This window comes from Phacochoerus africanus, chromosome 1, assembly GCF_016906955.1.
Source record: "Phacochoerus africanus isolate WHEZ1 chromosome 1, ROS_Pafr_v1, whole genome shotgun sequence".
NCBI lineage: Eukaryota > Metazoa > Chordata > Mammalia > Artiodactyla > Suidae > Phacochoerus > Phacochoerus africanus.
This window is the reverse complement of record NC_062544.1, coordinates 35464151-35489328: the sequence shown is the minus strand read 5'-3', so window position 1 is coordinate 35489328 and position 25178 is coordinate 35464151. Positions and strand designations below refer to the sequence as shown.

At 35.9% G+C, this 25178-nt stretch overlaps 1 protein-coding gene across 9 annotated transcripts in view; it reads left to right on the top strand.

Annotated features, from left to right (window-relative positions):
• Positions 1-25178, top strand: part of ERBIN (erbb2 interacting protein) — a 117459-nt gene that overhangs the window by 78313 nt on the left and 13968 nt on the right. For all 9 annotated transcript variants that reach the window (XM_047798759.1, XM_047798586.1, XM_047798502.1 and 6 more), the window contains exons 15-21: positions 3542-3641; positions 10474-10595; positions 11412-11585; positions 12002-12187; positions 16696-16810; positions 19442-19625; positions 21967-23515. In XM_047798759.1, coding sequence (XP_047654715.1) covers positions 3542-3641; positions 10474-10595; positions 11412-11585; positions 12002-12187; positions 16696-16810; positions 19442-19625; positions 21967-23515 — 2430 coding nt within the window. The remainder of the gene's footprint in view (positions 1-3541; positions 3642-10473; positions 10596-11411; positions 11586-12001; positions 12188-16695; positions 16811-19441; positions 19626-21966; positions 23516-25178) is intronic.

The following is a 25178-nucleotide window of genomic DNA, read 5'->3' as shown; positions in this document are numbered from 1 at the left end:
GGAAGTCTAGAGTTTTCAAGCAATGCTGGGAGTCTGTTGAAGTTTGTTACCATAGACTTGTTAATACTCATTTGCTCAGTTGTGTAATACAGAGAAAGCACACAATTGGAATAATTCTGGTTTGCAGCTTTGCCAACCCAGGCACAAGAGAAGGTCAGTGCAGCAAGGAGGTCTTGGTGATTGGCAGGAAGGTGGTTATAATGAGATATGGTGAGGTACAAAAAGCGAAGAAGAGACAGGAAAGAATGATGGTGATAAAGTGGAAAGTTCAAGAGAGTGGCAGTCTTGGTGCAGTTGATGAGACAGTCTTGAGGAAGCAGTGGAGTGAGAGATCTGCATGGTGTCTGTGTAACCATACTCTGCTGGTTGTCCTTTTGACTGAACACTCCTCAGTTTTTTCCTCTTCAGGACTTTATTTCTGCCAGTATCTTAGATGTTGGTGCCCCTTGTGGTATTTGAGATTTGCTTTAGTTACTTTCTCTATATTTTCCTCTAGGAAAGATGTAGTCACTAGCTATATCCTCATTATTCCCAACAGTTACTTTCAGTGCAGTCCTCTTTCCTGAATTTCACTTCTATTTAACATTGCTCCCTAGATGTCTTAAATTCAACCAGCCTAAAAGTGAACATTTTATCATCAGTTCCAAAGCCCCCCCCTGGTTCCTAGTAAAAAGTGCTTTACTAGAGACAGAGCCCTGGGAATGTAATTCTTAACTACTGTTTCTCTCTATATTTCAGTGCAGTTAATCACTAAGCTCTGTTTAGTCTTAACTATTACATTTTTCAGATGTTTTGAGCTTTTTTTTTTTTTTTTTAAATCCCTGTTCCCCCTTCCCTTAAAGATAGTCCACCATCTTCTTTCAGTTAGAGCTACACTGTCCAGTAGACACTTAGGGTCATGTGACTAGTACATATTGAGATGTGCTATAAGTATAAAATGCATACTGAATTTTCTGTGCTTAGTATGAACAAAGAATGTGAAATATCATGTTAACAGGTTTTTTTGGAGTTCCCTTGTGGTGCAGCAGGTTAAGGATTCAGCGTTGTCACTGCAGCAACTTGCGTCATTGTCATCGTTTGAGTTCAGTCCCTAGCCTGGGAGCATCCCCGTGCTGTGGGTGCGGCCAAAAAAACCCCATAGTTTTTATTAGTGATTACACATTAAATAGCAATGTTTTGAATATATAAAGTTAAATTAAATGTATTATCAAAATTAATTTAACCTCTTTTTACCTCTTAAAAACTTGTGGCTACCAGAAAAGTATAAATTATCTATGGTTCTCATTTCTGTCACACGTTAAATTTATATTGGACTGAGTTTACTTAGACTGTTAAGGTAACTTCCTAACAGGTCTCTGCTGCCTCCAGTGTTTCCACAGTCCATAATCTCATGTCACCCTAATTTCATCCAGAACCACACTGCAACTCAGGTGATCCTTTAATCTTGTTCTAGCACTAATGTGCTTAAACCCCTGCTCATCCTCTCACTTCATCTCCTCCCCTTCTGTCTTCATTCTCATTTCCCCAAGTGAGTTCTACTCTCTTGGAACATTCTCCTCTTTCATACTTGGTTCTTATCTCATCTTCATGTAGGAAGGGATTCCTTCAGTAGTGCTTTGCTAATCTCTCAAGTACCTTACTATTGAATGAGTGATTTTAGATTTCAGAGAAAGAACATTTAACAGGCTGTATTGTAGGAATTATGTCAAGGGAGTGGAATGAATATCTAAAATGAAGTAGTGATAAGTATCATTGGAGGTAAGTGTTTAGGAAATGGAGAGGCTTGATAAATAGTTCTCAGTCTCTTTCTGCCTTTGCACTTGTTGAAAGATGCTTAGTTTTCTTTTTTTTTCTTTTTTTTTTTTTGCTATTTAGGGCCGAACCCACGGCATATGGAGGTTTCCCAGGCTAGGGGGCAAATTGGAGCTACACCTACTGACATACGCCACAGCCACAGCAACGCAGGATCCGAGCCGCATCTGTGACCTACACCACAGCTCATGGCGACGCTGGATCCTTAACCCATTGAGCGAGGCCAACGATCGAACCTGCAACCTCATGGTTCCTAGTCAGATTTCATTTCCACCACACCATGACAGGAACTCCAAAAGATGCTTAGTTTTTTTATAACACCTTTATTAAAATATAAATAACAATTCACCCATTTTAAAGTGTACAATTCAGTGGTTTTTAATATATTCACTGAGTTATACAGGCATTAACCACAGTTAATTTTAGAGCTTTTTCAGGGGTGTGATTAGTTTTTAAAAATCTTTCAAATAATTTTGATATGTCCATCTAAGTGGATTTCTTTCCTCCTTCCCACCCACTCATCATCTGCTGAGAAATCACTGGGCTTAAAATATGGCTATGTCATCTACATATCTGTGGAATTACCCATGACTGTGGAAAGATTTGGCATAAAAGAGTCAGAAATAGTTGGATACTATTAGCAAGTCAGTGGATATTAGGAAGGGAGATAAAATGGTAGAGGCAGGGTTTAATCATCCTCAAAAGAAGAGGTGTTTTTACTTGAGAGAGGAGTAATGATCTCATAGAATTTGTCCATACTAACTCCACCTCCTGAACTAGGGTTTATGATGTGTGGGGGGAAGAAGCACCCTGCGTCTGAGAAGGCTTCAAAAAGGCACTGTCTTTGGGAAAGGAGTAGATCTACCATTTCCATTATCTAAAGAGGTCCAAGAAAGTGTTCAGTGAAGATGTTTGAGATGCCGGACAGTGTCTTTACCATGGAACAGAATGGGGCCACAGAGGAAATGTTCGAATGGGAGTAAGATTATAGGATGGCATTAGCTACCTGCACAGCCTTCATAAGAGTAAGTCCAAAGAATTAATTGATAAGGTGTAGGTGAGGGGAGAATTGAATGGTTCCTGCTTGTCTGGAATTTGCCAAAGTTTGGGTTGGTAGGATGTTAAATCACTTGGCTAGCAAAAGTTCTAGTTATATTAAGAACGAAATTGAAAACATTTAATAACCAGTTAGGAAAAAGTCAACGAAAAATGAGGTCCAATATAATTGAGGTTTCTAATTGTACCACTGAATAACTTGTATTATTAATAGAAACAGGAGACACGAGAAGAACAGAGAACGTTACAACTTAATGTTTGTTTTGAGTACTATCTTTTCAGCTAAAATAAACCTGCAGATTACTGAATTTTCTTAATCATTTCTACCAAAGCAACATAAAATGGAAAGGCTTAGGTTATAGCATTATTAAATCACTGTGATAAGTAGTTATTGGGCTGTGGATATACTTAATATATGGGAAGTTAAAAAACTGTATTGATAATCAATGATAATTGCAATACAGTGTAAGTTTGCTTTGTATTAAAAACTAAATTTTCTTTTTAGATTTTTATGAGGTTTCAAGTCAATGCTTAAAGTTTTATTATGTATATTAAAATTTTTTTTGTAACTTACACATTGATACTTTATAGAAAAAATGGTGAGTACTTGTTCAGAGGATATGTGTTTGCTTTAGGATTATTGAAAATTAAACATTTATTTTTTTTTCCATAGTCCAAACCCCTGATACCTCTTCAAAAAGAGACTGATTCAGAGACCCAGAAAATGGTGCTTACTAACTACATGTTCCCTCAGCAACCAAGGACTGAGGATGGTAGGAATTTAAGAATCTCTTTTCTTTTAAAAAACAAATACTGACAAATTATAGCAGAGGTATGAAGTGAATTTTAAGTCTCCAAGACTTTTACTAGTTTGAAGAAAATATGGAGAATTGGTTAATAAAGTTCTCTGAAAATGATAAAAAGGGCAACATCTCAGGGTTATAAATAGTTTGAATTTAGAGGGGTATATACACATACACCATTTGTTTCCTTAAATAATTCCTTGAGATTAAACAGTGACCTTTGTTACAAATCTGTCTGTTCTAAATTATGTTTTGCTCAATGTTAGGTATTCGTGATAAGTGTTAGGTAATTTAAGACTCTTAAACCAAGAAATACTTTGTTCACTTCTGCTGTTGTAGACTTAATACTACCCTTGGATCTGTACACAGGATAAAGATTATTGCTAAATTTCTGACTAAAAGTGTTATTTCTGAGTTCTTTGTTACATTTTGCTGAGAAAGGGGAAGGTACCCTTTACTATTGGCCACAATTTTTTTGGACAAATTTTAGACTATGGAGCACATGGTTTCTAATATGTGTTGTACTATGTGTGTGTCTACATGTAATGTATGTGTTACACTTAAGATACAATTTTTATGTGTTTATTTTTCTGAAACCAGTGGATGTCTTTATGGCTTTAAGTTATTTATAAATTAACTCTTAGCATGTAAAAGCACTGAAAAACCTTAAATTAATCATTAGTCTTAATTTATAAAATATACCATATGCAAGTTACATTCTTGAGTTTCAGTTTCCTTATCTTGAAATAATGGTAGTGGTTATCTTTTTCAGGGTTTTTGTAAACATGAGAAACACTAGAAATGAAGTGCTTAGCACCATTACACAATCGCATTGCCTGCTATTATTCTTACATTGTTTTGGAAGCTTTAGCACATAGCTTTGAAACACTGAAATGGATTAAAGACTGAAGTCACTTAATTTTTGTTCCATAACTAGTGATAAATAATTAGAAACTCATTATTTCTCTATGTGCATTATTTCTCTTTGCAAGAAGGACTAAGACTTGCTTTGATAAGTTATTATTTCATGGGTATGTTTGATGAGATTTATTTGGGTGAAGCAAAACAGTTTAGCTTTTGAATTTAATTAGAAGTTAAGACTTGTGAGATGTACAATGTAAATAGCTTCATTCTTTGGACAGTTTTTGTAATTAAGTCTTGGAGAGTAGGTTTTCTCTTCTATGTATTTAAATCCATCCCCAATCTCCATACTTAGCAATGTTATTTAAAAATATATGTCCTTTCCTGTGTTGCCATGAGCTGTGGTGTAGGTTGCAGATGAGGCTCAGATCCCGTGTTGCTGTGGCTCTGGCGTAGGCCGGTGGCTACAGCTCTAATTAGACCCCCTAGCCTGGGAACCTCCATATGGTGCAGGTGCAGCCCTAGAAAAGGCAAAAAGACCAAAAGAAAAAAGAAAGAAAGAAAAGAAATATATGTCCTTAACAAAATATATAGTATACTTAATTTTAGGTGATTAGCATAGTGTTTTATGCTAGTATTCTATAGGTGAATTAGAAATTAGGTTTGAGGAGTTCCCATTGTGGCTCAGTGATAACAAACCTGATTAGTATCCATGAGGATGCAAGTTCAATCTCTGGACTCGCTCAGTGGGTTAAGGATGCAGCATTGCTGCGGCTGTGGTGTAGGCCAGCAGCTGCAGCTCCAATTTGACCCCTAGCCTGGGAACTTGCATATGCCGTGGGTACAGCCCTAAAAGAGACCCCCCCCCCAAAAAAAAAGAAATTAAGTTCAAAATAGATATACCAACTCTGGCTTAGGCCCCTGTTCACACATTGTGAGGAATTAGAGTGAATGTTTGAATTCATCAGTAGATGTTTTGTTTGCCGTAATCACTGGGACTTGTATCTCAATTTTCTGCTTTTCTTCGTGTCTGAAGGTGATTTCTGGATAATAGGAAATTGTAGCAGTGGACATCCTGTAAATAAGACGCAAAATAGGGAGTGAATCAGATTTAATAGTTTTCTGTCCCCTGTCTTAAAAGATAAAGAAGCAAACTTGGAAAATTAATTCTTACTCTTTATTTTGCTGCTTTTATTTTTTCAGAAGAAGAATAAAAGCTGAAAAATAGGCGTTTCCTGGTGGCTTAATAGGTTAGGGATCTGGCATTATTGCTGTGGCCTGGGTTTGATCCCTGGTCTGGAAACTTCCACATGCCACAAGTGAGGCAAAATAATAATAATAATAATGATGAAGTTGAAAATACTAGAAATTAAATACAGGTGCCATACAAACAAAATTATTTTTTCCCTTGTGATCTAGAGTCTCCAAAGGGCTAGTTTAATCTCTGATTTATTATATTAATTTGTTATTAGTGCTTTGTTTACTTTTGTTACTGTCATGTAGAGACTTCAGAATGTTTGGTTTTTCACTTACACTGAAATAACCAAACATGATTCAATCAGTGAAGAAATCAACTCAATTATTAAATGTACAATTATTATTAAATTAATTTAAATAAATTATTTTCTGTAATTATTATTAAATGTACAGTTTTGAGTTATTATTAAATGTACAATTTTGATGTTGTTGAAGGCGCTTCCAGGGGACAATCAGATAAATATTTTCTGTCATTATACCTTTTGTACCAATAAAAGTAGTTGACAGATTGTGGCCCATGGACTAAATCTGGCCTATTGCCTGTTTTTGTATAGTCCACAAGCAAAGAATAATTTTTACAGATGAATATTTACATCAATTTGATGATAGTAAACACTGATGTTGAAATGTTATTCCCATAGTGAGAATTTCAATCTCGTCCTTAGTACAACTGTATTGCAAAAAATGGTACTCTATTAGTATATTTTACATTTGTCAAAAATCTTGTGGAGTTTTGACTTCTCACGTTGTAGAAGTATCTATATAATACCCTCAGTTTCCTCTCTTGGCTCCCAAAGCTTAACCTATTATTTATTATCTGACCATTTACAGAAAAAGTTTGCTGACCCCTACACTAAACAGTTCTAATCATTGGTATACTCATGCTTTGATCTTCTTCTTCTTCTTTTTTTTTTTTTTGTCTTTTTGCCATTTCTTGGGCCGCTCCCACGGCATATGGAGGTTCCCAGACTAGGGGTCGAATCAGAGCTGTAGCCACTGGCCTACACCAGAGCCACAGCAACGCGGGATCCGAGCCGCATCTGCAACCTACACCACAGCTCACAGCAACGCCGGATCCTTAACCCACTGAGCAAGGGCAGGGACCGAACCTGCAACCTCATGATTCTTAGTCGGATTCGTTAACCACTGCGCCGTGACGGGAACTCCTGCTTTGATCTTCTTACTGTTTTCTGTTTTCATGCATTACATTCATTTGACTGGGTTTTTTTTTTTCCTATCGTTTCAATTTATTCCTTTCCTGTTTCTCTTTTAGATCATAGTTTAGTCAAGAAATTATTTCTGGAATGAAAAGTGGAAGTAGCAAAATAAAATCCAGCCACTTTTAATTTTTGCTTTTGTAGATTCATTTTAAAGTGGAAGAGACGTGAATAGAAAAGTTGGATATAAGTTTTTAATATTCTGAGTCTTAAGAGTTCATGTTTTTTAAAATATTTCACTATGGGTGTTAAAAGGAGAGCGCTATTACCATTATACTTACAATACTGACTCTTCAGAAACTACATTTGGAATGGTCAGGCAGGTAAATTTCCTTTCAACTGCAAGAAAAGTTTTTTCCTTTATCACAATGCCTCTATGGAATAGATGAGTCAGAAAATACAATGTCCTTGAGCTGGAATTTTTTTTAAACACTTTGAGAGTAGACACTTAGTTTATATTTAATTAATTCCTTTTTTATTACTACCAATGTGCCAGGCATTGTGTTAGATCTAAGTATTCAAGGTCTTCTAATCTTTGCTTTCAAAAAGCTCATGATATAAAAGAGGGATAAGGATGGTTAAATTTGAAAGAGAAGGTGTGATTATCTTGGGCCTAGTTAGAGGAATCAGTTTTAAAGATAAAGAGGGAGATTTATAACAGTTAATTTATAATGAGGAAAGCAAGGTGTTGGGGAAACAGTATCAGTCTGAGGGTTTTCACTGCATTTATTTTCTCAGTGGGGTCAAAGGGAAAATTGCCTCTAAAGGTTGGGGCATGGATGTTTCAGGGAGTGATAGTGATTTGGAGGGGGAGAGAAGACTGTACATCATGAAATGTAAGGTGAATGGAGGAGGAAATAAAACCTAGAGTGGTTTTATGAGGAGAAAAAAGAATGAGGTTAAGAAACTCGATGCTTATCGGCAAAAATACAGAAGAGAACAATTAAAGCATTATAGAAGGACAAACATAGTGTCAGGGAAGTGGAAAAGTATTACAGAAGCTAAGGTCTTGAGTATTAGTACTGTGCTTGTGTATCATGGGTAAAGTGCAGATTGACATTGAAATTGAAGGCATTAAGGAACTATGAAATTGAAGTGGGGTCGTCATACATTGTTATCTTTTGGGATATTGGCAGGTCTTAGGTGGAGGGAAATACTCTAGGCAAATACTGCAGTCTTCAAATATCCAGTGTGATCAGATCTAGTGGCATCTAAATGCTATTTATATATATATTTATAAAATGGTTATATATATATATATATATATATATATTACTACTTGATGCTCTGAATCTTAAAAGATGTAAGATTTACACCAAAGGGTAGAAAGTGTAGGTGACCAAGAGTTAACAGGAGTCAGAGGCATTGTAAAAGTTACTTATGTTAGGGTTCTGAAAAAATTCTGGTGTAAAATTGCTTTGACGTAATCTAAAACTCTTAGAGATCTCTGGGCTAGGCTGGTGATTCAGAGTCTTAACCCCCACCCCTGCCTCCAGTACATTATGAACAATATTGGAATTAGGAAGATCATTTATGAATGCCAAACCTTGAATGAAATAGCTTTAAATTACCATGGTACTTTTTGTTGGGACCGACGCAAAATCACAAATCTATAATGCTTTAATTGTTAGATCTTCTGCCAGAATCCCTCTGGTAACAAAATAAGCCTAAAATGGGAGGGGAAATCTTCTCAATCCTGGAAATAGACTTTGTTGGAAACTGCTTGGCTCTACTTGCCTTTCCAAATATACCACAAAAAGTATGTCAGTAGAGTTTCCTAGAAATTTGAACCATGTTGCACAAACAAAAACACTAATTCATTTAATATTAAGCAACTTCACAAAACAATAAAAGAAAAAATTTTTTTGAAAGGCAAGAAATAGATTTATTAAGATAGGACGCTTGTGAGAGATGCAAGTAGACAGACATGAAACCTCTGCCAAAAGAAAAAATTCTTTTTTTTTTTTGTCTTTTCTAGGGCCACACCCGTGGCATGTGGAGGTTCCCAGGCTAGGGGTCTAATCGGAGCTGTTGCTGCCAGCCTACGCCAGAGCCACGGCAACGCAGGATCCCAGCTGCATGTGCAACCTACACAACAGCTCACAGTAATGCTTGATCCTTAACCCGCTGAGTGAGGCCCAGGATTGAACCCGCAACCTCATGGTCTCTAGTCGGATTCATTAACCACTGAGCCATGACAGGAGCTCCCAAAAGAAAAACTTGTTGAGCCAAGTAATGACAACAGAAAAAGCTGAATCCTGGAGCTTCATTCCTATTGTTAGTATTTGATTTCATGGCATTCTTAGTTTGGATATGAGATTAAAGAAGGGTAAGAAGATGGAGTTACTTGTGGCACAGCAGGTTGGGGATCAGGTGTTGTCACTGCAGTGGCTTGGGTTGCAGCTGTGGTGCAGGTTCAGTCCCTGGCCCAGAAACATCCACATGCAAAGGGTGTAGCCAGAAAAATAAAAGGGTAAGAAGCCTAAAATAAGGACTGAAAATAAATGATAATAAAACTACTTTTGCATAAAGTCAAACTGACCATATTTGGGTATTCCAAGAATTTCACTTTTTCTAATAGCCAATTTTATGTGCTTTTAGTCTCTTTTGAGTAGGTATTGTTGTTTTCTTTTAATATGTAGAAATTAATTTGTGCTTTTATTTTGTACTGCGCAGACTTCTATAAGGTGATGTATAAAAGTCAAACAGATTAACTTTTTTAAGCCTTAGGGGTTTTTTTGTTTATTTCAGGTTTTTTTTTGGCGACATCCATGGCATGCGGAAGTTCCCTGGCCATAGATCGAACCTTTGCCACAGCTTTAACCAGAGCCACAGTAGTGACAATGGCAGATCCTTAACCTGCTAAGCCATGGGGGAACTCCAAGCCCTAGTTTTTAATTGCTTAATAAGAAGCAAAAAAACTGTCACAGTTGTTAAATCTTCAGTATTATATCAGATAGCAAGATGTATGTATTGAGTTTGTTAAATTCTCAATTTTCCTGTGTTGATATAGAGACTATCTTGTAATCACTTTATTTACATTGTAAAACTTTATTTTATATAGCATTTAATGTAAAGATATAATTACATGCCATTAGGGTAATTTCCTTCTTTCTGTCTTAACTGCCCCCCGCTGCATAGTGAACAATATTGGAATTAGAAACATCCAAAACTTGGATGAGATAACATATTACCACGTTACACTATCAATAGTGTCTTATGTGTTTCATTCTCTTCAGGAATCCTTCTGGTAACAAAACAAGACAAATCATCTTTAAGGAAGAAAAGATGTGTGATTGATATTGTGAAGAAATGTTAGAAACACCAATTGTTAACGTAGAATTTATAGCTGCTGACATTGAGTAGTCTTGATTTATCGTAATGAACAGATCTCATAAAGAAAATTATGAGCAAGTAATAGTTTTTCATTACAGTAAAATACATAGGAGTTTTTTATTTTTCTCTAGTTATGTTTATATCAGATAATGAAAGTTTTAATCCTTCATTGTGGGAGGAACAGAGAAAGCAGCGGGCTCAAGTGGCATTTGAATGTGATGAAGACAAAGATGAAAGGGAGGCACCTCCCAGAGTGAGTTTTTCTTTTTTCTTTCAAATTTTAAACAGGTATGCTGATACTTAGTGGATACTATATAACTAATCTGTACTATTTTGGAAGATACAAGAGGTATTGGTTTCATTCCCTGCTCTCAAGCCATTTGAAATTTTGTTGATCCAATACATGTAAGAACAATATAAAATTAATGTGATTAAAAGCCCAATTTCATATTGTACCTAAATATAAGAGGAATGCAAATAACTTTACCCTTCTCTTTCCTTAATTATTTCTTTATATATATTATAGGGATAAAGAATTCTTAGATATGAATATTTTGTTTCTGTATGAGGTGTTGTTGCAATGATAGGAGTAGCAAATAAACATTTCCCAGTTACTTATGGATGTAATTATTTTCCCCCATATAACTAGCTGAATCACAGAAAATGACAGGCTGACCTTAGAAGTGGTTCCTAGCACATAAGACATAGCTATGTAGGAATTTTATATGTGTTTGCATAATAAGTATCTTGCTGGAAAACATATATCTGCTTAAAAGCCAAGTGATGGTGTTGGCACTATCCACACCATGTATCTACAAATGGAATATATTTAATTCTGCTTTAAAAAGCTTTCAAAACATTGGAATCTATAACTGTGAAGCTTTTGACTAGTGTCAAACCATGCTTTTATTGAGTCTAAAATGCTTTCCAAGGCCTATTGTCTGTCTTCACAGTTTATCTGTATGAGCTAGATATGCATTGTAATTAAGATGGATTATAGATAAAATTTCGAGATTGACATTATATATATTTATCTGTATCTTAAATTGTACTTATTTTATTTCTCTAGGAAGGAAATTTAAAGAGATATCCAACACCATACCCAGATGAGCTTAAGAATATGGTCAAAACTGTTCAAACCATTGTACATAGATTAAAAGATGAAGAGACTAATGAAGACTCAGGGAAAGATTTGAAACCACATGAAGATCAGCAAGTTGTAAATAATGAAGTGGGTGTGAAGGTTAGAAAACTCAATTCAAAAGCATTGACCAAAACCTGTTTCAAGTTCTTTAAAATTTTTAAAGGATTATGGATATAATGACCTTCTTAAAAATTTTTATTGGAGTATAGTTGACTTACAGTTTTGGGTCACTCTCAGGTATACAGCAAAGTGAATCAGTTATACAGATCTGTAAATTCATTCTTTTTCAAGTTATTACAGAATATTGAGTGGATTTCCCTGTGCTATACAGTAGGTCTCCTTGTTAGCTATCTGTTGTATATATAATAGTGTGTATATATTAATTCCAAACTCCTAGCTTATAATTATTTTATACACAAATTTGTACTCCCAAATGTTCATCTGAACTTTAATACAATAGATATAAAGCTTAAGGAATATAAATTCTTTATCTTTTTTTAAAATCTTTTATGTAGACATCAGAAAGTGCTACTCCAGTAAAAAGCAAAGCTGATGAAAGAGAAAAGTATATGATAGGAAACTCTATACAGAAGACCAGTGAACCTGAAGCTGAGGTCAGTCCTGGGAGTCTACCAGTAACTGCAAATATGAAGGCCTCTGAGAACTTGAAGCATATTGTTAATCATGATGATGTTTTTGAGGTATGGGTTTATGATTATTCTGGAGTAATGATAACTGTTAAGAATTTAATAATTCATTGTTGCTAACTAAAGATAGGAGAATCCTAATACTGATAGAAGAAAATATGCTAATACATTTACCATTGAGAAATTTTGTAGTATTTGCTATACCATTCATTTACCACACTTTTTCTTTTTTTTTTTTTTTTCTTTTTTGCCACACCCATGGCATGTGGAAGTTCCCAGGCCAGGGATTGAACCTGCAACACAGTTGCAACAACACTGAATCCTTAACACGTTGCATCACAAGGGAACTTCCACTCATTTATTGCTTTAAGTTTAAACACTGGAGTACATACAATGAGTATAAAAATTTTACTGTATAAATTAGATTATGGCAGTTCTGTTCTAATTCCGTAAAAAAACATAATAGCAGTTGCTTTTATTTCTGTAACTTAAAAATGAAAAGTTTGCCTTAAGTATACTTTAGTTATTTGACTTATTGAAGCATGTATCATTGATTGTATTTTTTTCTTAAATATGTCTTTTTTTTTAAAAGGATTCTTCCAATGGATCAATAAAAACTGATTTTTTTTAAGATAATTTTATTGACGTGTACCTTATATACTGTACATTTCACCCATTTAAATGGTACAGTTCAGTGGCTTTTAGTATACTAAAAGTTGTTCAGCCCTCACTACAGTCACTTTTAGAACATTCTCATTACCCTAGCAAGAAAGCCCATACTTAGTTGTCTCTCTACAACTTCTCTATCCCCCCAGGTCCTAGGCAGCTAGTAATCTACTTTACCTGCCTATCTAAACTTGGCTATTTTAAATGGCATTTCATATAAATGTAATGGTACATCACAGATCTTTGTAATGTTTCTTTCGGTTGTCATGATGTCATTGAGATTATCCATATTGTAGCATTTATCAAAACTTCATCCTTTTTAAAATTTCTGGGTTATTTCCACATTTTGACTATAATGAATAAGGCTGCTTATTATTTTTTTTTTTTTTATTTTTTTTGTCTTTTTGCTATTTCTTGGGCCGCTCCTGTGGCATATGGAGGTTCCCAGGCTAGGGGTCGAATTGGAGCTGTAGCTGCCAGCCTACGCCAGAGCCACAGCAGCGTGGGATCCGAGCCGCGTCTGCAACCTACACCACAGCTCACGGCAATGCCGGATCGTTAACCCACTGAGCAACGGCAGGGACCGAACCCGCAACCTCATGGTTCCTAGTCGGATTCGTTAACCACTGCGCCACGACGGGAACTCCAGGCTGCTTTAAATATTTGTGTGCAAGTTTTTGTGCAGATATATATTTTCCTTTGGGTGTATACCTCAAAGTAGAATTGCTGGATCCTATGATAACTCTGTGTTTAACTGTTTGAGAAACTGCCACACAGTTTTCCAAAAGTGATTGTACTGTTTTACATTCCCCGCATACACTGTTGGAGGTATTAAGTGCTACAGAAATTTAGAAAAGAGATATTTTCTGGCTACAGAGAACCAAGGATACTTAAAGATGAAGAAGATGTTTAACCTGTATTTTGAAATACTACAGTTAGCAAAAATAGGCAGACTGAATGAAGTGTGCAAGGAATAATGAGAGGCAAAGAGTCACATTTAGAAGATGCAGAGAATTTCCCATTGTTGCTCAGTGGGTTAAGAACCTGACATAGTGTTCATGAGGATGCAATTTAGATCCCTGACCTCGTTCAGTGGGTTATGGATCTGCAGCATTGAATGCAGATGCGACTTGGATCTGGTGTGGCTGTGGCCATGGCGTAGGCTGGTAGCTGCAGCTCCAATTCGACCCTAGCCCAGGAACTTCCATATACCACTGGTATGGCCATAAAAAGAAAAAGAAAAGAAAAAGAAAATGTGGAAATGAGCATATTCCATCTGACTGAATATGTCATGGATTATGGCATGTGAAATAAAGTACCAGAGTCAATTAGATTCTGATTCTGAAGCCCTTAAAAGTTGTGCTAAGAAGTTTGGAATTAATGTTCTATACTATAGTCTTCAGGGAACCAATGAAGACTCTTTAGCAGAGCATTGCTTGTGATAGAGCTATGTATTTATAGAGGTATCTGGCAGCAGCAACTGAATTCTCCAAGTTTGAGGACTTTGAATAATATAATAGAAGAAAATGTGGACTAGAAGGTTAGTTGCAAGAATACTAAAGATGTTAGGTGTGAATTTCCCGGACTTTAAGGAATGAAGAAGAGGGAACAGTTACATAACCATGCCTGAATAGGATGATGATGAAGCCATTAACAGAAATGGGGGTGTTAAGAGAACAGATAGGTTTAGAAGGACAAGTTTGTTTTTAGATATGTGGAATTTGAACAGTTGACCAGACCATCAGGTAGACATATTCAATAAGTAGTTGGAAATTTGGATCCAGAAGATAAATCAAAGCTAGATTATAAATTGAAGAATTGCCTACATTAAACATAATCATTGGAGAAAATGCAATATCCAGGATTAAGAAAGGAAAGAACATGAGCTATAACTGGAAGAAAATTATTTAACATGAGCAAAGGAAACAGAAAAGTGGGAGGTGATTTAGGAGACTACTGTTCCCAGAAGCCCAGTATTCTATTGGGTATATAATTTCATGAAGGAGAAGATCTGGTCAGCAGTTTAAATGCTGCAGATATCAAAGATTAAGACAGACCACTTTCCCTTCCTTGTCCTGTTGTCTCATTCTTTGCATTCATTCTGTCAGCTAAGTCTTACTAATTGCACAATTTCCGTCAAATTCTTTCTTTCTTTCCCTCTCTCCCAGTGCCTAAGGAAAGACATAGTCTTTTTTTCTTCAGGACTATTGCCGTAGCTAGGTTCCTTTCTGCCAGTCTCTTTCTCTTTCCATACGTCTTTAATAGCAGAGTTATAGTCTTAAAAGATAATCTGATCCTGTGAGTTCCTGGCTTGGCAATTTTCACTAATGACCAACATTTACTTAATTGAGTTCATACTCAGAGCTTAACCTTTTACTATGCAGTCCAGTCTACCTTTTCTGTCTCTCCTGCTACACTTATCTTGAGTTTCAGCTGCATGGAGCCGACTTGCCATACCTTTTCTTATTCTCACGCTTTGCTCTCCTCAGAATGTCCTTTCCCTTTTTACTCACTTTTCAAGCCTAAACCCAGTTTATGTTCTCTCCCTAGTCTACTACTTAGCAGTCTCTTATGGTTATAGTAGGTCTTGAACAGGGTTGACAAACTATAGACTATGACCCAAATCTGGGCCACTGCCTGTTTTTGTATGGCTTGCAAGCCAAAAACAGCTTTTACGTTATTGAATGGTTAAATAAAAGTCAAAATAAAAAGCATGTTTCATGAAATATGAAAAGTTGGATGAAATTCTGTTTTACTGGCAGACAGCCATGGTAATTTATTTACGTATTGTCTGTGGCTAATTTTGTGCCACAGCAGCAGAATTGGTTGGTTGAAATAGAGACCATGTGGCTTGCAAAGTGTAAAATATTTACTGTCTGACTTTTTACTGAAATAGTTTTCTGACTCCAGTCCTTATCTCTGTTTTGCCACTCTTGAAGCACCTAAAAGTACTTTTAATAGAACACCTTTTTAAGACCTTTTATTTATTTTCATCATATTAACTGGGAATAATTTAACCTGCAGAGATCTGATTTTATATACAGTATAAACGATGTTAAAAAAAATTTTATCAGTATTTGTTGACTACAGGGTCTTTTTTTTTTTTTTTTTCTTTTTCCTAGTAGCACTCAATGATAGATAACCTGGGACAACTGCCAAATACCAGAAGAAAAAAAATTATGGAGAATAATAAAAAAATTCTGTCTTCAAACTGGGCAGAAATTGCCATTAATTCATTTGGTAGAAGAATATCTCAGTCCTGATTCCTTGGAGCCCATTGATACTTGAGGAAATAAATTTGAGGGTTAGGAATAGACTTTTTATTAGAGCACCTTCAATAAACTCAGTTTTTCAATGGCAGGGATTGTGTTTTATTCATTTTTGTTTCTCTGGCATTTGCCATAGTACTAGGTGCATATGAATCATTAATACCAGTTGAATTAAGGACTACACAGAAAACTACACCTTAGACATTTGGAGTACTGTAATAATGTCCATATTTTATTTATTTATTTATTTATTTTGGTGTCTTTTAAGGGCTGTACCCGTGGCATATGGAAGTTCCCAGGCTAGGGGTCACATTGGAACTGTAGCTGCTGGCCTACACCATAGCTCCTGGCAATACTGAATCCTTAATCCACTGAACAAGGCCAGGTATCGAACCTGTGTGCTCATAGATACTGGTCAGATTTGTTTCCGTCAAGTCACATTGGGAATTCCTTACTGTCATGTCTTGAAAATTTTAAGTCATATACTAGTTTTAGTCACTATTACCATAAAAAGGTTTTATACCTATTCTAAGTATTCTTTTCAAAGTTCTTATGACTTAATATTTATCCATTTAAAGAAACTAAAATTTATTTTTGTAAATTTTTTCTCTTTTTTCTTTAAATTAGGAATCTGAAGAGCTTTCTTCTGATGAAGAGATGAAAATGGCAGAGATGAGACCACCATTAATTGAAACCTCTATTAACCAGCCCAAAGTGGTAGCACTTAGTAATAACAAAAAAGGTTAGATGTTAAAGGAAAGCACTAATAATAGAAATGGACTGAATAAAATTTATAAATAAATAAATTTTATTAGTCATGTTATTTAAAGCACTTTCTAGAAACTTTTTTTTTTTTTTGGCCTCATCTGCAGCATATGGAAATTCCCAGGATTAAATCCAAGCTGCAGCTGTGACCTATGCTATAGCTGCAGCAACTCCAGATCCTTTAAGCCACTGTACCAGGCCAGGGATCAAACCTGCGACCCAAGCCACTGCAGTCAGATTCTTAACCCCACTGCATCATCACGGGAACTCCTTGACACAGTTTTTAAAACATGCCTTTCTAAAAGATCATTATTTCTCATTTTTAAAGAAAAAAATCTCGATACACCTTTTCCCTCATTGATACCAGCTTGCTTAGAGGCCTGAGCTTTATAGGCAGATAAGCCTGGATTATGATTCCATCTCTACCACTTATTTGCCCTGTGATCTTTGAACTACTTAATTTTGTCCATGTGTATATCTAATTAGACTTAAAATGGGGCTAATGAAGGATTTTGTGAATGTCAAAATGTGTTAGATATTCAGTATACTCAAATCTAGCACAGTACCTGATGTATAGCAGATGTTTGTTGTTACTTCATCTATCCCACCCCTGTCATCCATTATTTCATATAACATAGAATCTCAGATTCTTGGAAATTAAAGAGTATCTACCCCTTCGATTTATCCTTCCCTCATTCCTTCCCACCAAATATCTGAACATTTCTACATTATCTCCAACAAAGGTTTATCCAGCATTTCCTGGTAGAAGAGGAGGAATATATCTAGGAAAGAATATAAATGCCATGTAGTTTAATAGTATTTTAAAAATTCGGAATCTGGGAGTTTCCATTGTGGCTCATCAGGTTAAGAACCCAACTAGTATCCATGAGGATGCAAGATTTGATCCCTGGCCTCCCTCAGTGGGTGAAGGATCCTCCATTGCTACAAGCTGTGGTGTATGTCTCAGATACACCTCTGATTTGGTGGTGGTGTAGCTGTGGCATAGGCTGGCAACTGCAGCTCTGATTCAGCGCCTAGCCTGGGAACATCCATAAGCTGCAAGTGTAACCCTAAAAAGAAAAAAAAATTCAGAATCCAAAAGGCAGATCTTAAAACACCTTAAAGTTACAGAGCCCCATGTGCTACTGTTTTTAACTATAAACACAATCCAGCAAGCTTGAACTGAGATATTTGGAATGGCAGAAATAGTCTTAATTTGTATAATCTGCTATGACTGTGTCTGTATGTACTATTTCTATGATTTCACTAGAATTGAGTTAGGTTAAAAAAAGGCTTTAGCATTGTAAAGCTATTGTTATCTTTTTATCATTACTTAAAACAGGTACTTTATATAGTACCTGTCTATAATAGAATATGAATATTGTGTATTCTTGTTTATATAACATGAGAGAGTTGACCTTGTGAAAATATCTTGATTTGTTTGGTGTTTGTTTTCTTTGTTTTGGGCAGGGGGACACTCAGTTGGCCAAGCCCATGGCATGTGGAAGTTCCTGGAGCAGGGATTGAACTTGTACCACAGCAGTGACCCAAGTCAGTACAGTGACAATGCCAGATCCTTAACCCACTGTGCCATTGGGAACACCTGGTGTTTGTTTGACTGCACTGCCCTTTTTATTGTCAGAATAGATGAAAACAATTCCATACATGTGTGAAGTAATTTCTACCCCAGATATGTTTACCACAGCTGTAAATTGTACTCTGTATTTCTTATCAATATGACTTTTTTCTTTTTGTCCGGCACACGACATGGAGTTCCAGGGCCAGGGATCAGATCTGAGTCACAGTCATGACCTAAGCAACAGCTGCAGCAATGTTGGATCCTTAACCCATTGTGCTGGGCCAGGGATCACACCTGTGTCCCAGCCCTCCCAAGACACCACCGACCCCATTGCACCACAGCAGGACTCCTAATATGACTTTTAAAAACTGTAAATGTGTGGGAAAACATATTCACTAAAATTAATTGATGGCCTTAGAAGACATTGTGTGATATCATCATATCAGTAGTTAAAACTAAATCATATTTGAAGTCACTCTAATATTAGTCACATATATATATATATATATATATATATATTTTTTTTTTTTTTTTTTTAATCTTTTTGCCTTTTCTAGGGCCGCTCCCGCAGCATATGGAGGTTCCCAGGCTAGGGGTCTAATCGGAGCTGTAGCCACTGGCCTACGCCAGAGCCACAGCAACTCGGGATCCGAACCGCGTCTGCAACCTACACCACAGCTCACGGCAATGCTGGATCCTTAACCCACTGAGCAAGGCCAGGGATCGAACCCGCAGCCTCATGGTTCCCAGTCGGATTCGTTAACCACTGCGCCATGATGGGAACTCCTAATATTAGTCATGTTTTTTAAAAAACTAAACATATCACAAAAACAAACTAAATGTATCACTGTTTTTAAAGTCTTTAATCTTTGTACATTAGAACTGAATTTTCAGAGGTGAACCCCTGGTTACCTTCTTACCCATATAATTCTTTACCTTATATATTGAACCAGGGCAATATAAATGCCTTTCGTCATCACTGGAAATTCTTTGTGACTTTACCAATAGCTTAAGGTTTTTATGTTTCAGATGATACAAAGGATACAGATTCTTTATCAGATGAAGTTACGCACAATAGCAATCAGAATAACAGCAACTGTTCTTCTCCGTCTCGGATGTCTGATTCAGTTTCTCTTAATACTGATAGTAGTCAAGATACCTCACTCTGCTCTCCAGTGAAGCAAACTCATATTGGTATTAATTCTAAAATCAGGTTTGTAAACATTAAGATAATTTATTTGTACAGTAAATAAAGATGGTAAGGCGAATATGTATTAGTAAAACATAAAAGATTTTACAAATATTATGTAAGTGGTTTAGACAGTATATGGTTTCTTCCCCACTTTACTGCTAGTTACTTAGTTTTTATACATTTCCATTTTAAATTAGTCTTTTTTTTTTTTTTTTTACACTTGATCTTAGCCAAAAGGCCGAGAAGCGATTTTTTTTTTTTTTAGGACCACACCTACGCAGCATATGGAGCTTCCCAGGCTAGGGGTTGAATGGGATCTGTAGTGTCTACACCACAGCCACAGCACTCGGGATCTGAGCTGGATTCTTAACCCACTAAGCGAGGCCAGGGATCGAACCCGCATCCTCAGGGATACGAGTCAGAATCGTTTCCACTGAGCCACTATGGGAACTCCTTAAATTAGTCTTTTAAATAATGAAGAAAATATTCTAATTCTCTTCATTAAAAGGTAGAACAGTTTTACAATATTTCTAGGTATTACAGCATAAATAGCTTGTTTGGAATAATTCAAGTTAAAAGGGATCTTTTTTCGAGTTGGAAATGGAGAATCCCTTTGTGGGGTACCATTATGTTAAAGGGCCCAATCAAATATTTCAGATTATTGCCTTATCTTTGGCTTAGACTTAAATTTCTAGTCAAACTCTGAAGCAAGACTTACTTCCTACAAACTTGGATTTGGGTAAATTTTAAGATAAATTTATTACTCATGTTAATAAGTCAGCTAGAGTGCTTGATAGAAAGGTTTGGTTTACTACTGAACCCATAGTTTATTTTATGGATATTCTTATTTAATTTTTTGAGTTAAATCATTCTTCAATTCTAGGCATATTTAAGTCAAATTTTTCTTGTATTGATTTGCATTGCTTTAAAAGGAAGATGAGTTTTATATTTCAAAATAAGTATGACTATTGTGTAGTTGTAGTTATGATTAATCATTTATATCCTCTGAATTTGAAGCTAAGATCTAGTGTGGTAACATATTAATTGTATAACTTTATTAAGATAATGATTAATTTGTTGAATAGTAAAGCTTTATTGATACTGTTGGGCAGGAGTTTAGTATTTTCTAAATCATGTATTTTGTAATGAAATAAAAGCTAAGAATGAGGTACAACAAGATCTTTTTGTTGTTGTATTTCTAATATTTTCTGTTTTTTAATGGGAAGATCAGTGTTAAAAGAATATTTGTTGAGGAGGTTCCCATTGTGGCTCAGCAGGTTAAGAACCTGACTAGTATCCATGAAGATGAGGATTTGATACCTGGCCTGGCTCAGGGGATTAAGGATCCACCTTTGCCTCAAGCTGCTGTGTAGGTCACAGCACCTGTGCCTGTGGTGTAGGCTGACAACTGCAGCTTCAATTTGATCCCTAGGCTGGGAACTTCCATATGCCACAAGTGTGGCCCTAAAAAGAAAAAAAAAAAAAAGAATGTTTGTTGAAACAACTTGAATACAAGAGGATACAAATGTTTTCATATCACCAAATATAAATAAAATGTCTTCTACAATTTTGGAGTGGCACATTTTTATAGATGTTTGCCAAATACAAGGTAGTCACTTAGAAAAGTGATTAGATTTAGTTTCTTCTTTGATCTGTCTTTATGTTTTGTAGATATTTGAGCATAGTTTAGCTCTTTGTATAATTTCCATATATTTGAATCTAACAATGCCTACTTAATATGATTAACTGATATATAATGTGAGGTTTCAGAATTATTTGTAAAAATATTCTGTGCTCTTTACTCAGCAATTCAACTTACTGGCTTTTTGTCCATGTATGTGCCCATCTTTCAAGCACTTTACTTTTTGGCACATTCATGAAAAGATGTAGCTGTAGAAGAGAATTATGTCATCACATAATAAGCACATTTTTCTTCTTTGTTTAGGTCTATTAAGCTATATTGTGGCAAAGTGATTGGTGATATTGATGAAAAATAATCTTATCTGAATTTTAATCAATATGTTTTACATACGTACATGCGACCTACATGACAGCTCCTGGCAATGTCAGATCCTTAACCCACTGAGGGAGGCCAGGGATCAAACGTGCATCCTCATGGATGCTAGTCAGATTCGTTTCCACTGAGCCATGACAGGAACTCCTAATATAAATCTATATTATTTGAATGATACAATAATATTTTTAAATTTCATGCTTGATAATAAATAAATGCCTTTTATCTATGACTCCCATCAGTGCTCTTTCTGCATACCTATGCATTAACTAATTAGTTACTAATATTCCCTAGTACTAAGAAGACTGGGCTTTATGATTTTTTGTAATAAAATTATCTTTGTTTTAGACAAGAAGATGAAAATTTTAACAGCCTTTTACAAAATGGAGATATTTTAAATCATTCAACAGAAGAAAAATTCAAGGTTCCCGATAAGAAAGATTTTAACTTACCTGAATATGATTTGAATATTGAAGAGCGATTAGTTCTTATTGAAAAAGATATTGATTCAACAGCCACATGTGATGAATCTCACAAATTAGACCATATCAATATGAATCTTAATAAACTTGTAACTAATGATACATTTCAACCAGAGATAGTGGAAAGATCAAAGACACAGGATATAGTGCTTGGAGCAGGCTTTTTAAGCAGGAATGCTGAAGGAGAAGCTGAGCACTTGGAAAATGGAAATGAGTATCCTAATCTTGAATGCATAAATAAAGTAAATGGACATTCTGAGGAAACCCCACAGTCTCCTAGGAGGACTGAATCACATGACACTGATTCTTCTATTGATGTGAGTCTTTCCAAAAGCACTGAAGATCTCTCTCCTCAGAGAAGTGGGCCAGTTGGACCTGTTGTGAAGTCTCATAGCATAACTAATATGGAGACTGGAGGACTAAAAATCTATGACATTCATAGTGATAATGGACCCCAACAGCCAAGTGCAACAGTTAAAGTAACATCTACTATTGATGGAAAAAATATAGTCAGGAGCAAGTCAGCTACACTTTTGTATGATCAGCCATTGCAAGTATTTACTGGTTCTTCTTCATCTTCTGATTTGATATCAGGTACAAAAGCAATTTTCAAGTTTGATTCAAATCATAATCCTGAAGAGCTGAATATAATAAGGGGTCCCACAACAAGTGGCCCACAATCTACGCCTCAGATATATGGTCCTCCACAATATAATATCCAGTACAGTAGCGGTACTGCAGTCAAGGACACTTTGTGGCATTCCAAACAAAATCCCCAAATAGATCATGTCAGTTTTCCTCCACAGCGCCTTCCTAGATCAGAGAGTACAGAAAATCACAGTCATGCTAAACATTCTGCCAATATGAATTTCTCTAATCATAACAATGTTCGAGCTAGTACTGGGTACCATTTACATCAGAGACTTGGTCCAGGAAGGCATGGGGAAATGTGGGCTGTCTCACCAAATGACCGTCTCATTCCTGGCGCAACTCGAACTACAATTCAGCGACAGAGTAGTGTGTCTTCTGCAACCTCTGTAAATCTTGGTGAGCCAGGCCCCATGAGGCGGGCCCAAGTTCCTGAAGGAGATTATTTATCATACAGAGAGTTACATTCAGTAGGAAGAACTCCTCCAATGATGTCAGGATCACAGAGACCTCTCTCTGCACGTACATACAGCATTGATGGTCAGAATGCATCAAGGCCTCAGAGTGCTCGACCCTCTGTTAGTGAAATACCAGAGAGAACTATGTCAGTTAGTGATTTCAATTATTCACGGACTAGTCCTTCCAAAAGACCAAATGCAAGGGTTGGTTCTGAGCATTCATTATTGGATCCTCCAGGAAAAAGTAAAGTTCCTCATGATTGGCGAGAACAAGTACTACGACACATCGAGGCGAAAAAGTTAGAAAAGGTAATTAAGCATGAATTTTTCGTTCTCTATGAATTTACTAATTTTCCTTTAAAATATTTGGCAGTGTTTGTTTTTTTAAATAAAATGAAGCATCATACTCAGAATTATTTAATATATTCTTATATTCTAGAAGTTTTTCCTTGGCAGTGATAGCAGAAGTCCAAGTTTAGATTTACCCAGACTCAAAACAGCTGAGATGCTAATATAAACTTCTTTTGCTTCTCTTACTCCTTAGTGTTTTCTAAGGGGGTTACATTTATTTTATATATTTATGCGTGTATCTCTTTTAGATTGTGTCGCACATACTACAAATAAGATGTATATCCATGTTTACCTCTGTTTAGTATTTTCTGATTTTCTGCTCTCATCTATTAATAATTGATTATATAAATATGTGTATAAAATAGCAATTTACTGTATAGTTAACAGAATAACAAGAAATGTATTGTAAATGTATCGCACTGGAAATTTTTTTCCCAGTTCATGTTATATGACTAACACTGTCACTGACCCAGATGGCTTCTGGCATGGCAATTACTCTTGACTTTCCTGAATTGCATTTTTGACCTGTTTGAACTCAGGTGCTTGTGGCTCTAGTATAGTTTGGAAATTGTTGGTAAAATAAGCTCATGTTCAGTTTATACTTTGATCTGTAGATAGTCCTTTTTTGAAAGATAAAAATTCTTTAAATTAATCTGGAAATCTGATATACTAGTGCCAGTTATGTGGCCCAAGTGTATTCATTCTTTAAGATTTATCTTCCATCAGTGGATTTTATCTAAGAGTTATCTTAAGATACTTTTTAAAGCAAATTAACATAAACAACTTCAATTAGTTATTTTTTAATATGCTTTAAGTCAGGTTTTTCTGAAATCAATTCCTAAAATGTGATTAATACCTTGTATCAATTCACATTGAGCCTCTGTCTAATTGTTAGCTCTTTTCAGTTCTGTTTTCTCATCTATCTATTTTCTTTTGGCTGTAATTCTGTACATACTATGGAGGCTCTTTGAATTTGTGTGCTTTGTCTAAAGAATTTAGGAAATTCTTATGCAAAAGAAAGCTGTTTTACAAAATAAACTTCTGGTGATAATGTGGAACTGGATTTGAGGGGAAAGAAGCTATAGTTAAGTCGATGAGTTATGAGGCTGTCTAATGGTCCAGAAAATAAATGGAATGAAGACTCTGTCCATGGAATTGAGACAAAGGAACAAACTCAAGAGACAGTTCTGAAATAGATACTATGAGAGTTTGCTTCTTCAATCATTAATTGAGGGGAGTTCCCATCATGGCTCAGTGTTAACAAATCTGACAAGGAACCATGAGGTTGCAGGTTCGATCCCTGGCCTCGCTCAATGGGTTAAGGATCCGGTGTTGCCGTGAGCTGTGGTGTCGATTGCAGATGCGGCTCGGATCTGGCATTGCTGTGGCTCTGGCGTAGGCCAGCAGCTACACTTCCGATTAGACCCCTAGCCTGGGAACCTCCATATGCCATGGGTGCGGACCTAGAAAAAAAAAAAGACCAAAAAAAAGATCATTAATTGAGGAAAAGAGATTAAGCTTGAGATTGGTTCCTTGCATAACTCTTTGTTAGAAACCATTAACTGGATATTGAGGAGGATCAGCAGATCTGGAGGAAGAGATGAGTTTGCTTATCATTACA